At 35.6% G+C, this 17,920-nt stretch overlaps 1 protein-coding gene across 1 annotated transcript; it reads left to right on the top strand.

Annotated features, from left to right (window-relative positions):
• The first annotated feature begins 143 nt into the window (after positions 1 to 143).
• On the top strand, positions 144 to 17,735 carry LOC132119511 (transcription factor E3-like). Its single transcript, XM_059529544.1, has 9 exons — positions 144 to 243; positions 1,153 to 1,388; positions 2,736 to 2,960; positions 11,098 to 11,193; positions 12,115 to 12,226; positions 12,332 to 12,388; positions 12,481 to 12,556; positions 13,158 to 13,305; positions 15,272 to 17,735. The coding sequence occupies exons 2-9, from the start codon at positions 1,197 to 1,199 to the stop codon at positions 15,722 to 15,724; spliced, it is 1,359 nt and encodes a 452-aa protein (XP_059385527.1). The 5' UTR covers positions 144 to 243; positions 1,153 to 1,196; the 3' UTR covers positions 15,725 to 17,735.
• Positions 17,736 to 17,920: the final 185 nt, after the last annotated feature.

The raw sequence follows: 17,920 nt of genomic DNA on the forward strand, positions 1-17,920 counted from the left end.
TTTAAAGATTAATTTTCATATAATATCATTACTATATTTCAGCTGTATTTAAATTAACTAACTTTTTAATAGTTTTTAGTTTTAGCTAACAGTGACAGAAAACTTTCCATGTGATTCGAGGAAAGGAACGAGTGTGATGAGGAGAGATGGGCTCAGTCTGTCACATCCAAAACAAGGAAATCGTCATGTAAGTAATGGCGATTCTTCTAGCCAACTCGCTATACTTCTGCTAACACCGACCAGGTAAATCAAACAACTTAATTTCGACCTCTTGTTGAGCTGAGATTTATGTGTAAACCGTGTTAATCTCATAATAATTCTTCGTGAAGGAAAATGAAGTTAAATACAGCCAACGTGTCAATTTACCGTTGCTCGACATGTCAAATAGCTAGCTTGTTAGCTTAGCGTAAACAGCTGGATGCTGTCAAAAACAACTGTTCCTGGTTTGTTAAGTGCGCCATAGAGATAGTTATATGCACTTACATTTGCTTAATGCTGTAAATAACGAATACAAAAGTTAATTTTGTTTAAGTTAACGAACTTGCCCAACTTTAAATAGTTCGGTTAATCCCGACAGTGTAGCGAACTATTACACAACTCCTCAGCTACAGTATCATATCTAACTGTACAATCGTGATTTAAGTGTTTTTGTTTGTTTACAGCTCCAGAAATATATTCAATTAGTATTCCTGGTGATTTGTTGGTATTTAAAGGGTAATTTGTTTAACTGTCATCTGGTAAATTCCGAACTTCCCCATGATAGAGCTCTATTTCAATCATATGACATGATGCGGATGGTTGTATTTCTGAATATATATCTCGCTTCTAGGGTAGTTTTATAGCTTTAAACAAATGCACAGTTGCATTTAAGTATGCTACTTGTGATTTGTGTGTTTATTCTATTATGTATATAAGTATTTTTGATATAATTTATTTTAATATGTAGTTTGAGAGCCGAATCTGTTTGCTGATCGAGCTTTGGTAGAGTATTACATTTCTCTTTGAATGCAACTGAGTGTGATGACTCAACTCAAATATATTTCCGTTTCTTAACCCTTCATTGTACAAAGGGAGAAGTGACTATTTCCATAATTTCCCTTTATGCTGGCTCTAGTACTATTGACGACCCTCTTGATGCTTTCACCACTGCAGCTTGTTAATTCTTCTCGAACTTGACCTCTGGAACCAGTGTAGCCATGTCATCCCGGGTGTTGCTACGGCAACAGCTGATGCGGGAGCAGGCTCAGGAGCAGGAGCGGAGGGAGGCGCAGCAGCAGGCATCTGTCGCTCAGCTCCGCCCTTTAGAATCCACTCCTGCCATCTCCGTCACGGTGCCACCGATGGCTGCCCGGCCTTCTCCAGCTCAAGTACCGGTGGAGGTTCTGAAGGTTGGTTTGGATCTTCTTATGAGCCTTACAACAGTTTCTTGCTCGGAACTCTCTCTACATGTCTAGGGGCCATAATACAATCAGCTGAAAGTTTAAAACTAGGCCCAAAAGATTGTAAAACAAAAATTAATATAAATATTTTAAAACCAGTTTCTGATATTGTAAACAAAAACTATTAAAAATAATTTGTATTAACTGAAATAAAGCTGGAATAAAATGTAAATATTGGATTTTGATATATTGGAAACTTAACCTAAACTAAATTTTTATTATTTATTTTTAAGCTGAAGTACTAAAATAGCTTAAACCAAAATTGAAATAAAATATTATCGCTAAATAGAATAAAAATAAATAAAATAAATAAATAAATAAATAAAAAAAATTAATATTGCTAAATTTTTACTTTTGCAGATGCTGTTTTAGAAAAATGCTAAATAGTTAAAAGGTATATTTTAATGACCTAAAAATTAATTAAAGTCTTAAGTGAGTTCTAAATGATGGTAAAATGTTGGGAGAAAAGCGAATGTATGTGTCAGATCCACTGCATGTGGATCAGGTTTTAAAGAGATAACTCTGCTGAAGTCTGTCATTGATGTAAATCAAAGAACAAAAGAAAAAGGAGAAATCACTCCACTGCTCTAGTCACTGATTAACTTTTGTAGTTTGAATAACGATTAATTAACTTTCATTTTAATGTTTATACATATAACATTTGTAGTTTATGTGAAGACTGTTTTAAGTTCACTTAAATTAAAAGTTGTCATATTTTTCAGAGCATACTAAGTGTTAAAAATAATGGCTTTCAATTATATTGTAATGTTGAAAGGCTATAATTACTGGCTAAAATTGAGGGGAAATTAATTTAACAAGAGATGGTAACATTACTGGTTTCAGTGATACTGGCCTTCATTAACAGTAGGCTACTAAGTAAACCTTATTTAAAATGTACTATCTTTAAGTTGTTTCTTCATTAATTTGGAGGTTCAATGTGAAATTATGATAACATAAATATATTAATGTGCAATTTATCGCAATTAATTTTAGAAAAAATGTATGATTGATTAGTTATTTTTTTTAATCAATTCACACCACTATTGTTAACCTTTCAAAGATGTCATTTTTGGTATAATCTTTGTTTAGTTTAAAGCTGAATATGCTTTTCAATTGAATTTCTTATTTTATATGCCCCCCCCAAAAAGACATTGGGATGATTGCCCCGACCCGGCCCCCTTTAAATTTTTTATTTGATTATCTGGCCCTCAAATGAAAATAATTGAATAGCCCTGGTGCAGAGCTTGAATTGTCACTGTTTTAGCGTGGCCATTGATCCAGTGTTTTCTGCTGTAGGTGCAAACTCATCTTGAAAACCCAACTAAATACCACATCCAGCAGGCTCAGAGGCAGCAAGTGAAGCAGTACTTGTCCACCACACTAGGAAATAAAGTTGCCACTCAAACTCTCGGTGTATCCCCTGTTCTGCAGTCAAACTCTGCTCCGGAGAGGGGCCTCTCTGCAAGCAGTGCTCCCAACAGCCCAATGGCACATCTTAACCTGGGCTCCAACAAAGAAGAGGTAATACACATCTTAAAATACACTGTGTGCTGATCATCTCATTCAAATGTAGGAGTTTCTTAAAGACCAGTTCACATCAAGAATGATAACTATCAAGATAACTGTATTGGCGTCCAATCACATTCTACTATAGTTAAGATGATAGAATGGGGAAGTCGTGGCCTAGTGGTTAGAGAGTTTGACTCCTAAACCTAGGGTTGTGGGTTCGAATCTCGGGCCGGCAATACCACGACTTAGGTGCCCTTGAGCAAGGCATCGAACCCCCAGCTGCTCCCCGGGCACCGCAGCATAAATGGCTGCCCACTGCTCCGGGTGTGTCTGTTCACTGCTCTGTGTGTGTGCACTTTGGATGGGTTAAATGCAGAGCACGAATTCTGAGTATGGGTCACCATACTTGGCTGAATGCCACGTCACGTCCCTAAGTCATCTGCTAATTTTAATGCTTGAGCTCTTTAACCCTTAAAGACCTAGAACATTTTTGGGGCACCTGACACAGCTGCACTTTCCTTTGTTTTTCAGACCTATTCTAGCAGTCAGCATCAAGTGCCATATATCATTATAAACAGAAGAACTTTAGGTTTAAGTCTAACTAATTTAATGTCCCAATTTTCCTCGTTTCTTCTAAGAATGAATGAAATTACAGAATTTTAAGAAAAACGCAAGCAACAATTGGGTGTTTTTTTTACTGTGTTTTCAAACAGTAGCTCCTAAAGTTTGGATATTTAAAGTTCTGGGTGTTTTACACTTCCAAACAAAAATTTTGTTTACATATAAAATTCCCCAAGCAAGTTATAACCATTTATTACAATATTGTTATCGGGGCTTTTAAATGAAAAACCGGCCTATTTCGTTTACTAATAAAAGAGATGTGGCCAAAAAGATATTGGAAATATAATAACAAAACAAAACACTTTTTTTTTCTTTTCTTTTTTTCAGATAAATATATTTTCAATCTGAGTATGAACAATAAACAAAAACCAGCAAGTATTAAAAACAATTGCACAAATTGTCTTCTGCAACAATACACAGGGAACTACACTAACCTTTTCCACTGGTGGCACTTGCGCAACTAACTTTTTCAGTTACTGGCGCAAATCATGATTTGGTCGCACAAATTTTTTATAGTAAGCCGCTCTGGATAATAATGAAACTGTATTGCATTCAGATGTGCTTTTTATTTTACTTGCCATCTTTTAAACCACATGCCTTCTTGTTTTATTCCTTACAGTACACACAGTGCATTGCTCTGTCTTGGTACCTTAAAGGTGCTCTAAGTGATGTCACACATTTTTTAGGCCAAAACATTTTTTGTCACATCCAGCAAACATCTCCTCACTATCCGCTAGCTGCTTGTCACCTGAACACACAGTAAAAAAAACGGGGTCTCTCTAGACACCGCAGGCTCCACAAACTACAGGAAAAACAAACTGGGCTCACCCGCACCACAAAACATTACAAACTGGCCCAGCCAATAACCGACAAGAAAGATTTGGGGGTGGGGTTTGGGGGGTTAGTGCACGGATGAGGAGGAGGGAGGGTCTAGCTAGCCTCCGTTTTGTTTGAGAACAATTTGAACGTCAACATGAAGTTACGACTCCCGGCATCGCTTAGAGCACCTTTAACCCAGGGCCGTAGCTGGGGTTAGAGGGGCCCTGGTGCAGGTTGTGCAGTGGGCCCTGTTGGAAATTGTTTAATATTTACTGTATGTTCGTTCTATTTATTTATTTGTGCTATTTACACAATGTTAACTTTTTTTTTTTTAAGTTTGTAGGTGTCCAGAAACTAATTTAAAACAGCACAGGTCCCTAATTTTTTTTAAATATTTTTTTTATCAATTTCACTGGTAGTCTACAGTATGAAGAATTTTTGGGTATAATATTTCACAGTTCGCTGTATTTTGCTATACTCACTTACATAAATGAACTAGTGTCCTGCACCCACCAGTAAATCAATATAATCAATTATATCTGATTTTTAGTTTGACTGAGGATAAATTCTTGTTAAAACTACAAAGTAATTCAATCAAGAGCAGTGAGTGATTTACTTGAATTTTCTTGGATTAACATTAAAGACACCGACAGCAGAGCTAGTAAATTAGGCGCGGTCACTTTAAGAGACAATGCATCCATTCAGTGTTGCTGTCTGTGAGACGCGGCTCTCTCGTGCGCACCGAAAACAGCGCACGAGTAACCAGCTACTCAGTTCAACTATTTCAGTTCGTATTTTTAAAATACACATTTCTGTTTTAATAAATGCTCATAGTAAATCATAGCATATTGCCTAAAACATAAGGTAGGTACAAAAATAATCAGTGATAGATCCATTTTGGTCGCAGTGTAGTTCCCTGATACAAACAGTGCAAATGATTCACAGACTACGCACAAAATGAGTGAGAAATATTCAGTAAGCAACAGAAAAAACTGTGCAAATTATCTTTGTTAACTTATTAACTATCTTTATTAATAATATAAATGATCGATCTGTAATCTGGCTGTAATCTACGTCAGAATCTATTGTACCGGGCCATTGCCTAGTGACCCGAACACATAAATCCCAGTGTTTTTCAGACATGTACCACTGTTTTATCCTTGTTTTTGGTTTGTTTTATGTCAAAGTACCCTGTTGTGTGTTTTTCTGTGCTTTTTCAGAGAGTTTTCTCATGCAAATGTGTTATTTTGTGCTTGTTTTAATGCACGCACGACATACTTTTCTTTCACTATGCGTCTGTTCATATTTCAAAGAAATATGTTAAATAGTTGTTCAAAAGTCCAAAACCTATGTTTATTGGTTGAATATGGGACAGTTTGAACCAATCTGGGCACAGGGGTGGGACTAAGTTTCAACAACCATTTCTGTTTGGCTCAGAGGAACGAAATGCATTGTTTTCTTCTGACAAATCAATGTTGTCGAAATGTGATGACGTAATCACATACACTACGGAGCAAATGAGAGAAATCAGATATTACCGAAACGCGGAGAATCTCCACTTAACGGCACTTTTTAAAGCATTCAGATAGCATTAGCGGTTAAAACGTTATTAAAAATTTAAAGGGTTAGTTCACTCAAATAGCAAAATTGTGTCATTAATAACTCACCCTCATGTTGTTCCAAACCTGTAAGACCTCAGTTTATCTTTGGAACACAGTTTAAGATATTTTAGATTTAGTCCGAGAGCTCTCAGCAGAGGTGGAAAGAGTACAAAAATATTCTACTCAAGTAAAAGTACCGTTACATTAATGAAATTTTACTTAAGTACAAGTAAAAGTACCAGTCTAAAAATCTACTCAAGTAAAAGTAAAAAGTAGCTCATTTAAAATTTACTCAGAGTAAAAATTACTTAGTTACATTTTAACAGTGGGAGGGAGTCAAAATGGGACAGGCCAAGGGTGTCGAACTCAGTTCCTGGAGGGCCACAGTCCTGCACAGTTTAGATTTAACCCTAATTAAACACACCTGATCCAGCTAATCTAATCATTTAGGCTTATTTGAAAACTACATGATATGTGTGCTGGAGCAGGGTCAGAACTAAACTCTGCAGGGCTATGGCCCTCCAGGAACTGAGTTTGACACCCCTGGGATAGGTCTATTAATCTCAAACTAGTTGTTTTTAATTAAAGGAATCAGTTATTTAGAATAATAAAACATTTGGGCTGTTACCAGGCAAATCAGTATCAACAAACTCATCTTTTAATGCAGAGGAAATGCAGAAGATTCATTGGAAGTGGCATTTAGATGTATTACACTGTTTAAGGCAGGACAAGAATGCATTTAACCTGCAGTTACAAATGCATGAATAATGTTTTGATATACAAGACATAAAATGTTGAATACTCATTTGAAATGATAATAAATTAATTATTTAAAAAAAAATCAAAAGATACTTTATATGTGAAATTAAAATGGCCAGTATGTGTCAGCAAGTCACTGTTTTAATAAGTGAGTCATTGCGACTGAACCGAATCATTTAAACGGTTGATTCATTCAGGAACGAAACACTGTCACGTTGCTCAGAGACGCAAAACTGTGCTTTGGTGGCTGTGTTTGGAATTATTTTCTGTTGTAGAAATAGAGCTAAAAAAGGCAATATGGTGTCTAAAACGCAAGTCTCTTAATTAACATGTTTACTGAATAGGGTGACCACCTGCTAATAAGCCCAAGTGGGGACAAGGGGTACGTTTCTGAGGGACAATGTGGGACACCCCATGGGCAGACTCACTGATAGTGGTTTACCCATTTCTAGCACATACCACCTTACATGGTATATTAATAATGCCCTATTCCCCTAAACATGTGTAATTGCTGATGTATGCTCATGACAGAATTGACAGATGCACTTCCACTTACGATTTACTTTAGCTATTTTATTAATTTTTCATTACAATTTATTCACTTTAAATAAATTATAATATAAAATTATAGGATTAAAATGAATTGTAGTTGCTCAACACCACAGGAAAAGTAAAAAAAAAAAAAAAGTCTGACATCACAACTCAAGGGAAGGGAATTCACTCATTCACTAATCCCTATATAGTGTATGGCAGTTGAGTTCACTATATCAGGAAGGAGTGAATAAATAAATAAGTGAACGGATTCGGACAGTGACGTATAACCTACACTGCGCGTGAGACTTGGAGCTGTTGCAAAAACATTACTTTTATATTACATCTACCTAATTTTAGAAAATAATACTAATAGCAATAATACTCAAAATTACTTTATATTGCAGTTATACATACCTCCCGCGTCAGATTTGTGGTTTCATCGATAGTATATAGTAATAATATATATATATATATATATATATATATATATATATATATATATATATATATATTGTAATGCTTTATGTTCATAATCATTAATTGCTATTAAAATAACGCACTGAGAACAAAAATGAACACACATAAACGTTCATAATTATGTATTTATTACTTTTAGTATCTTGACACTTGCTCAAGCAGCGTTTTGAGCTCAGGTAAGATGGTTGTTGAGCGTCCACAGGCGACTGTTAATTTTACATCGGAATACACTACCTGTTATTAACGGAAAAATGTCAATTATCCACCAAATTATCATTTTTGTAAGTTAACAACGATGCCACCTCAGTAAATTAGTCAAATAGTAAACTGAGTTATTGCCTACATAACATATTTTAATATAAATAATGTAGCAAAAACGTTAAAACAGAAATAATAAAGATGTAAACTTCATCTCTCATTCAAACTCGCTCGCTCGCTCTCGCAGTAGCGTGCTGAACTGTCAAGTAATGTTCGTTTGGCTGCCTGGGGCTCGAGGATATAGAGCCATCAACTTTTTTTGAGCAAGCATTGATCTTGCGTGACACAGTCTCAATTTGCGGGACGCATGAATTGGGCTTCAAACGCTGTGCGCGCACGCGCTACGCGGGACGGGTGGTCACCCTATTACTGAACTGTTATATATATGTATGTATATATTCATGATGATTTTTGGAGGAAAAGATGGCATTTTTTGTGTGATTTTGATTTAATATATGAAATTATATAAATATGTGAATTTTCTGCCCATATATCTTCAATTTTGTGATCATTCTAAATGCATTTTAGGAGACTGAATCACAAAGTGAAAGAACGCACTATAAATGCGCGCACACATCATTAAAACAAAAATAGCACACTCCTCACCACTGTCTTTTTGGCTAATTTGTGCAAAACCTCTTGCTAAAATGTCAAAGCTTCATTTTAACCACCAATGCAACGATGCAATTATTTAGCTTACCTCTACATTCTTGCGAAGGGTAGCAGGGTATGTCTTGTCGAGATTTTATAAGCTGCTACTTCCCAGGCAAGTACAGCTTACACTGCATAATAGAGCATACATATGGCCATGGGTTCACTTCATTTCCTTCGAGTTCAACTTCAGAATATGACGGGGTTTCGTTTTCAGCGGTGTCTGCACCACTAACGCCTGTTTTGACCGTCTGCATCTTTCTTGTGATTTTAGCGCCAGTTTGCTCTCCTGCCCATTATTTACTGCCGTAGTTTCCAGGGAGCGATTTATTTTTTTTATTTTTATTTTTTTTTACTCAGTAATTAATCTGTTTTAAAATGTAGCGAAGTACAATACTTCAAACAAAATATACTTAAGTAAAAGTAAAATTACAGATTTAAAAAAGTACTTTAAAAAGTATTAGTACACAAAAAAGCTACTCAATTACAGTAACGCGAGTAAATGTAATTCGTTACTTTCCACCTCTGGCTCTCAGTCCCTCCATTGAAACTGTGTGAACGGTATACTGTCCATGTCCAGAAAGGTAAGAAAAACATCATCAAAGTAGTCCATGTGACATCAGAGGGTCAGTTAGAATTTTTGAAGCATCGAAAATACATTTTGGTCTAAAAATAGCGAAAACTACGACTTTATTCAGCATTGTCTTTTCTTCCGTGTCTGTTGTGAGAGAGAGTTCAAAACAAAGCAGTTTGTGATATCGGGTTCGCGAACTAATCATTCGATGTAACCGGATCTTTTTGAACCAGTTCACCAAATCGAACTGAATCGTTTTAAACGGTTCATGTCTCCAGTACGCATTAATCCGCAAATGACTTAAGCTGTTAACTTTTTTAATGTGGCTGACACTTCCTCCCAAAATATCCCGGAGTAATTAATGCACTCAAACAATTCACTGACTGAACTGCTGTGAAGAGAGAACTGAAGATGAACACCGAGCCGAGCCAGATAACGAACAATAGACTGACTCGTTCACAAGTCAAGAACCGGTTGCATCGGTTTTCGGATCACCAGTACTTCTTTCGGACAGTTCGATTCAATAAACCGGTTGAAGAAAATGGTTCACCGGTTCTTTTGCGCTCGATGTAATGACGTCATTGGTGATGTTTGCCCTTGATTCAAGCCTTCGGTTTACCCGCGCTCATAACCTTAGAACAGATTCAGTTCAGAATCAATCACCAAAAGAATCAGTTTGGTTCAGACGCTCTGTGTGTCAGTCTGCTTCACGCTGAATCACACATGCGCAGCATCATCATTCTCGAATCGGACGCGTCTGACAGAAATGGTTCTTGACTCGAGAACGAGTCACTATCTTGCTCGGTGTTCATCTCTCTCTTCACAGCAGTTCAGTCAGTGTACTGTTTGAGTACATGAATTACTCTGGGATATTGGTTTGTTTGAACTCAGAGGGAGTGTCAGCCACATTAAAAAAGTTAACAGTTTAAGTCATTTGTGGATTAATGCGTATTGGAGACGCCGGTTACATCGAATGATTCGTTCGCAAACCGGATATCACAAACTGCTTTGTTTTGAACTCTCTCTCACAACAGACACGGAAGAGAAGACAATGCTGAATAAAGTCATAGTTTTTGCTATTTTTGGACCAAAATGTATTTTCGATGCTTCAAAAAATTCTAACTGACCCTCTGATGTCACATGGACTACTTTGATGATGTTTTTCTTACCTTTCTGGACATGGACAGTATACCGTTCACACAGCTTCGATGGAGGGACAGAAAGCTCTCGGACTAAATCTAAAATATCTTAAACTGTGTTCCAAAGATAAACTGAGGTCTTACAGGTTTGGAACAACATGAGGGTGAGTTATTAATGACACAATTTTGCTATTTGGGTAAACTAACCCTTTAAGAAGAACAGTTTTTAGCCGCGGGCTGCAGTCTCGGTCTTTGAGGGTTAACGCAAAATGGATTCTGATTGGCTGATTGCAAAATACAAAAGTTAGCACAGGTGCATTAAATTTCAACTGGTACAACTTTGGGTTCAATAATGTATTAGTAAATTAACATTAACTAAGATTACTAAATGGCTTTGAAGTATTTTTCATTAACATTCTTTTAATAGGAGATCACGCTTACCTTTCCCTGTTCAGCTTGCCCTCTCACTAGCTTTGTGTCACAATGTACTGCAAAATACCACATCAACGGCTTAATTATATTTGGACCTCTCTTTCCCACCATACAGCACTTCTGCTTTAGATCGCCCATTTAACACACACTGGAAAGTTTTCTTGTTAAGAGCACAGTTCATTGGTTCCCTAAATACATGTTTAGAACCCAGTTTGTTTAATTATGTGATAAGATATGCAACACTCAACATTTAATGGTCTTAACACTCAACATTTAATGCTCAGATGGATGATGTAATCGATGACATCATCAGCCTTGAATCCAGCTACAATGATGACATCATGTCCCTGATAGATTCTGGCCTGCAGCTCCCAAACACGGTAAGCTGAGCAATCATCTTCATTATTGATGAATAGATCCATAACATTACGGCGATGTTTCGAATAAAAGCCTCTTTGAACCCCAGCTATATTTGTGGTCAACCACCACAAACCATTTTGAAAGCTACAGAGAGATCACTTCCTGAACGTAAATGTCCCCACCCCTCTTAAGAGCGAATGCTAACCACTGCACTTATGAGGGAGGCGACAAATGGGGATGCACCTCAGCAATCGACATAAACATTCACTTCTAACACTTTACTAACACCTGCCAGGCAGGAATCATCAGGGAGGGCTTAAAAAGGACCGAGTGTACAGAGCATGCTGGGGCATGGCACGGGATAGAAAGAACTGGTGAAAGGATTTTACTTTAGTTTTTTTTTTTTTTTTTTGGAGCAAAGAGTAAAAGTGAATTGACAGAAAATGAGGATTTTTGTTTTTTTGCGGGAGCATGAAAAGAAAAGAAAGGTAAAACTTCACTCTTTAAATTATTAGCCTTTATTCTTAAAGAAATAATGTTTTTATTATAATTTATTCATATATTATATATTTCATTGTAATGTATAAATAAGAAATTTTTATATTAGAATGAAATTACATAGTTATTTTAATTAATAATAATGTTATAATAACTTGTTTGCAAGTTTTTTTTCTCTTAATGAATGATATGAACAATACAGTAATTTAATTGCATGTTATAGTCACATTTAATTCTAAAACATTTAGTTTGTATACATAATTGACAAGATTTTCATCAGTTAATTATAACACGTGTCAGTGTTCTTGGAGTTCATAGATGCTTGAACAGTAGTTTACTTGATGGTAAAGTGATATTTTGTTTTATTTTAGGCTAATGTGATCTTTCCTGGTGCAGTTTGATGTTTGAAGATTTTTTATTCAGCTTCTCTGTTATTGTCTTAGCTACCAGGCAACCTTCTGGATGTCTACAACAGTCCTGGCATGCTGAACCCCACCATCACCGTCAGCAATTCTTGTCCAGCAGATCTGACTAATATTAAAAGGGAATCAACTGGTAATGATTTACTCAGCCCATCTGTACTTAATTGGTTTTAGTTTGATTGTTGTGTTTATGTATCTACAGTATTGTGTGGTAGTTACAACAGCTGTTTATTTTCAGAAGTAGATACCAGAACCTTCATGAAGGAGAGGCAAAAGAAAGATAATCACAATCTCAGTGAGTTCAGAAGACACCGGCTCCAGTAGTATATTGCTTGTGTATTATGTCATTGCACCGCTTAGCCTCAATAAATGTTTTGCTTTTTGCAGTTGAAAGGCGAAGGAGATTCAACATCAATGACAGAATAAAGGAATTAGGGGCTATGATACCCAAATCCAGTGATCCGTAAGTTCATTTCCACACCTAATGTCACAAAAATGTGCAATACTTTTGTTTTGGACATTCTTGGCTGATTTTATGGCTTATGCTTGAAATTAGTTTTGAAGTCTGTGATCACTCTTATTTGATTTCATTTTCTCTCTCTTTTTTTTTTTTTTGAATGGCATGTCAGCAGCACTTGAACCACTGCTATTTTGTTTAAAAATTGTGCGGAGTGCAAAATGTTGGGTCTGTCATTTTTTTTACTGAAAAAAATTTAAACTTTTATTCCGCAAGGATGCATTAAATTGATCAAAAGTGACAGTAAAGACATTTTTAATGTTACAAAAGATTTATGAAATACAAATAAATGCTATTCTTTTGAAAAATTCTATTCATCCAAGAATCATGAAATGGGGAATCATGGTTTCCACAAAAAATGTAATAAAATAAAAAATAAGCAGTACAACTTATTTGTTTGTCACCAATGATACATTTTAAAATACTTATATATATATATATATATATATATATATATATATATATATATGCCATATATTGTAATAATATTTCATTACTTTAAATTGTAATATTTTACAATATTACTGTTTTTGCATAATATTTACAGGGAGATGCGTTGGAACAAGGGAACCATTTTGAAGGCTTCTGTTGATTATATCAGAAAACTTCAGAAAGAGCAACAGAGGGCCAGAGAGATTGAGATGAGGCAGAAGAAACTGGAGCAATCCAACCAGGCTCTGCTGCTCCGCATACAGGTATGTGATCAACTGTCATTCTGTATTACAACACAACGTCCAAATAAGGACCCAAAAACACATCATCCTTTATCAATCCCATTTAAAACGTCACTTCCTCCAATAAATTATCAATATTTATTTGCACATCATTTTCTATTATACAATATTCATGCCTGCAGGATGGCATGGACATGCCATCAACATAAATGTGAATGTAAAAACGTTTTTTCTAGAAAACTGAACACTGTGATATACTGAAAAAAGATGAACTCCAACCAAGGGCGTAACTTTGGGTCTACCATTGGGGGGGGTTAAACTCGCGGCATATTTATTTATTTATTAATTTATTGTATTATTTTCTTGTGTAAAAGGTAACATGCTAATTTGCATAATTTAATTATGCAATCCCCCCCAAAACGGGTGACTGTATTGGAGCAAACAGCAGTTACAATTCAGTGACATTGGTTCTACACAGTCCCTGGCACCCTCTGGCTTTACCTCATAGGACACTGGCAAACGAACATCTAGCCAGCCAACTCCAGTCAACAAAACAAATCATCAGCTAACTCAGTGTTTCTCAAACTTTTCTGCCATTCCCCACTTCAGAGGTAGGAAAGGGTTCCGAGCCCCACCTGTCCCCAATCACCCCAACAAAATGTTAATAAACTAGGCTTTAAGTTTAACTGTTAAAATGTATTTTATTAACATCACATTTTAAAAACTTAACATCAAATAACAGCATTAAAAATTTTCAAATAAAGAAAATGAAAGTGCAATTATATTATCACTTTGCATGAAATAAGACTCAAAATTAGATTAAAAAATAATAATAATTGTGTTTGCATTTAGCTTCTGATAACATCAATACAAGTGTGGACTAACATTAACCTAGTTGTGCTTTGATTCATTTTGACACTTTGCAAAATCCATGCAAAAAGAACAACAAAAAAACAAACAAACAAACAAAAATAAAAATAATCTCAAATTGAACCAGAGGTGGTAAATTCCTAATAATGTACGTATTTTTTTTAGGTATTTTAATAAGATAGATACCTAAAATACGTTGCGCATACAGCTCAAGTAATGCGATCGTTATAAAGGTGTTTGAACAACAAAACACATCCACTTGCACATATTTCACAATCGGAATATCAGATATATCCTGCTATAGCTAACACATTTGTGAAATTTTGAATAAAAAAGGAAATAAAAGCAGATCATCAGTCATTCAGCACTATTGTGGCTACGGTGTGACAAGCAATGAATGGCGCGTCTCCATGGGAACCATAAAGCGATACTACGATCAATAACGGTAGCCTTGAAATACTTTTAAACTTACGTGTGAAGAGGTTAAGTAACGTCAAGGCTTACATTTAAATGTGTCTTTGTTTTGAGTGTATGGTCAATAAATAAAGGAATTAAAAAGATGGGCACAAAACCTGTTTGTCATGTTTCTATTCCCCACACTTTGAGAAACGCTGAGCTAACTTAACAGCTAACTTAAGGGTACCTCCGTTTGGTCAGGATTTTTCGTTTCTTTTTTTTTCCTTTTTTCTTTTTTTTTGGCTGGTGTCGACAAACAATGAAAAATCGTTGTCTGGCTGCCTTTCAGTGTCCTTTTCATCTTTCCGTCAGCTTTCTCCAACCATTCATCCCATCGACTGCGCAAAATAGTGAACAAACTTGGTACAGAAAGCGGGTTGGGTAATACCAGAGACTTTGGTAATACCAAATCGGTGCGGGGGGTACATTACAGATTATTTAAAATATGATACTATCTTTCTTGCTGGCAAATGAAATTAATAAAGAAAATGAACAAAAGTATTCATTCTGAATATTTCATATCTATTTTAATCTGAATGATGTGATGATATTGGGGGGGTTATATTAGCTGGATCTGATTTTTGGGGGGGTCATGACCCCCGTAACCCCCGTGCAAATTACGCGCATGACTCCAACACCCCCTGCTGTTTGTTGCACACAGGAATTAGAGATGCGAGCTCATCATCATGGCCTCTCCACCACTATGCCTCCAGGCCTGAGTGCAGACGCTCCCTTCCTTCAGCAACAGCTTCTACAAGGAAACCAGTCCATGCAGCCTGGCTCTGGGGAAGGCCAACCTCAGAACCACCTTAGCATAGATGGCGTCATGACACAGACTTCCCCTTCTCCCTTCCTCACAGTACCTTCCTCCAGCTCTTCGGCTGCTGCAGCAGTAAGCAGCCCTCTCGGTCTGGATACGTTTAGCTTTGCGGAGCTGGATGACCATACTGCCTCTGATCTTTACCCTGAAGTGGGTTTTAGTGACATTCTGATGGATGACGGCTACACGATGCCCACCTTCAGGTCTTCAGATCCGCTCTTCTCCACGATGTCCCCTGGACCCTCCAAGACCAGCAGCCGCAGGAGTAGTGTGAACATGGAGGATGACTTGTGACCCAACTGACTACTATATGTATGTTTCTGTGCTTTTCCTCGTGTGGGATGTCATGGGATGTTTATTTACTCATGCTCATGTCTTTCCAAACCTGTATGACTTACTTTCTTCTTTGGAACTTGAAAGAAGATATTTTGAGAAATGTCTCAGTTTTGAAGTCAGTGGTTACTAAAACTGATTAATATTTCTTCAAAATATCTTCTTTTGTGTTCTGCATAAATGTGGACTGTCCCTTTTAGAAACACTCCATGTGTTGTGCTGTCATATCGCCATAAAATTGAAAAAAAACTGTTAATTAACACTGTTTTGTAGGCAGTCAGTGAACCCAAAAATTTATTCCAAATTTGAAACGCACCCAAAACATTTAGCCTTTTTGTAGCAAAATTTTAGGACATTTTTACCTATGTATGCATAGCTGTGTTGCTGTAAGGGTGGATCATGTGACGTTTATTAATGTTTTAGACTCTGCATTCAGAGCATGCGTGTGCACATATACATTTATATATATATATATATATATATATATAAAGATGGATAGATAGATATATATGTACATATATATAGATATGATTTTGGAGTGTGTCGTGAGTAGTTTTGGAGTAGATTTATAGCATGAACTTATTTTTCATATAATGTTGAAAATGTTAGAGCAATATTTACAGAAAATTCTATTTTTTAACATTCTTTGCTGGTTTTACTTTCAGCTAAGTACTTGCGCATTTACTACTAACTGGTTGGAAATTTCTACATTTTATTTGTTCATTTACAACCCTTCCTTTTATGTTCCTTCTTCAATGTTACACTGCTAAACAAATATGTGATGGTGCAGGTGCTCATACATGACTTTTAGTAACAATTTACTATAAGGTAAAATTTGTATAAATTCATTAGCATTACTGAATACATCAGGTATCATGAAAAAAAAAAAACATCAAATTATTTCTAGTTTACTAGAAGTTAATTTCTACATATACTAATACAATTTAAGATTATATTTTGTAATGCATTCTAAAAATTCATAAATAAAAATTAATTATGGACAATGTACAGTAGTATATTTATAAATTAACATTTAACCTAGATGGATATATGTTGTTGAAATTGTTGTTCATTGTTAGTTCATGATACCTTATGTTAATTAATTTTGCATAAAGTGTTAGAGATTTTTACGATGTGTAGAAGGAAACAAGCCACATAAATGTCAAGCACAAATAGCTTTTCAGGTATAACATTTTATAAGCTACCTCTACCTAAAGCGCTTTTTTTTAACCAGTAGATCTAAATCAGCATTTTGTTAGATGCAGCTAAATACATGCTTGCCAGCGAAGATAAATGTTCTGACGATAAACGTACACATCTGTATTGTGGCCAGAAATATGACATTAAGACTACTGCCTCTGAAAGCCAAATGAAGTTTCATCTCTGATCAAACTGTGCCTTTAGCGTAAACGAACAAAAGTCATTTGTTTTGTTTGTAAATATAGAAAAATGAATACAATTCTTTAAAGGTTTAAAAGTTGTTCTCTATTAATTCTGCAGCAATTCAAATGAATGTATAATATATAAAACTATGATTTAAAGCTAAACGCAGACTTGTTAAATGTATTTAAAAACTTGAATGTGAATGTGATTATGCAGTATCCCTTTTTTCTATCACAGGCATGGACGTTTGAAGCCACAGAGCAATAATATTTTTTTATTGTTTCAAGTGCTGACAGAACTGTCCTTAGAAATAAGCAATAGTGTGTCTTGGGACATATTTCCACTCATTAAAACTAAATTGCCAGTTATTGTTCTGCTGCTGGTGTGTGTCATTGCCTTAACTTTCAGCACATCTGTACTCAATTAAAGGGAAGGTGTTGATCTTTTTCTGTAAACAAGGTTTTTCAAAGCACTTAATTTATAATTGAGAGAAAATGTATTTTAATTATAATTCTTGTGTGTTGGTGGCCTTTGATTGGCTAAAATAAACTGATGAGAATACATCTCATTAGATTGCTTGACTTTCAAATGTTTCTTTTTTTTTTTTTTTTTTTTGAGTTTCCATTTGCATATCCTCCTCCAGTATCATCTAAAATTAATTTGAAGTGCTAGATTTGTTGTGCAAGTGATCGGTTGTAGGTAAATAAATCTAGTACTTATGTATACATCGACTCGCATCCATTTCACACAAAGGAGTTTTAAAAGATAAAGACA

Source organism: Carassius carassius, chromosome 38 (genome assembly GCF_963082965.1).
Source record: "Carassius carassius chromosome 38, fCarCar2.1, whole genome shotgun sequence".
Lineage (NCBI taxonomy): Eukaryota > Metazoa > Chordata > Actinopteri > Cypriniformes > Cyprinidae > Carassius > Carassius carassius.

Bases quoted from the DNA above. Each gene is read 5' to 3' on its own strand.
- LOC132119511 (XM_059529544.1), top strand. From the start codon at position 1,197: ATGTCATCCCGGGTGTTGCTACGGCAACAGCTGATGCGGGAGCAGGCT. The intron at 1,389-2,735 runs GTTGGTTTGGAT...TTTCTGCTGTAG, and splicing joins TACCGGTGGAGGTTCTGAAG to GTGCAAACTCATCTTGAAAA. The intron at 11,194-12,114 runs GTAAGCTGAGCA...TTATTGTCTTAG, and splicing joins GCCTGCAGCTCCCAAACACG to CTACCAGGCAACCTTCTGGA.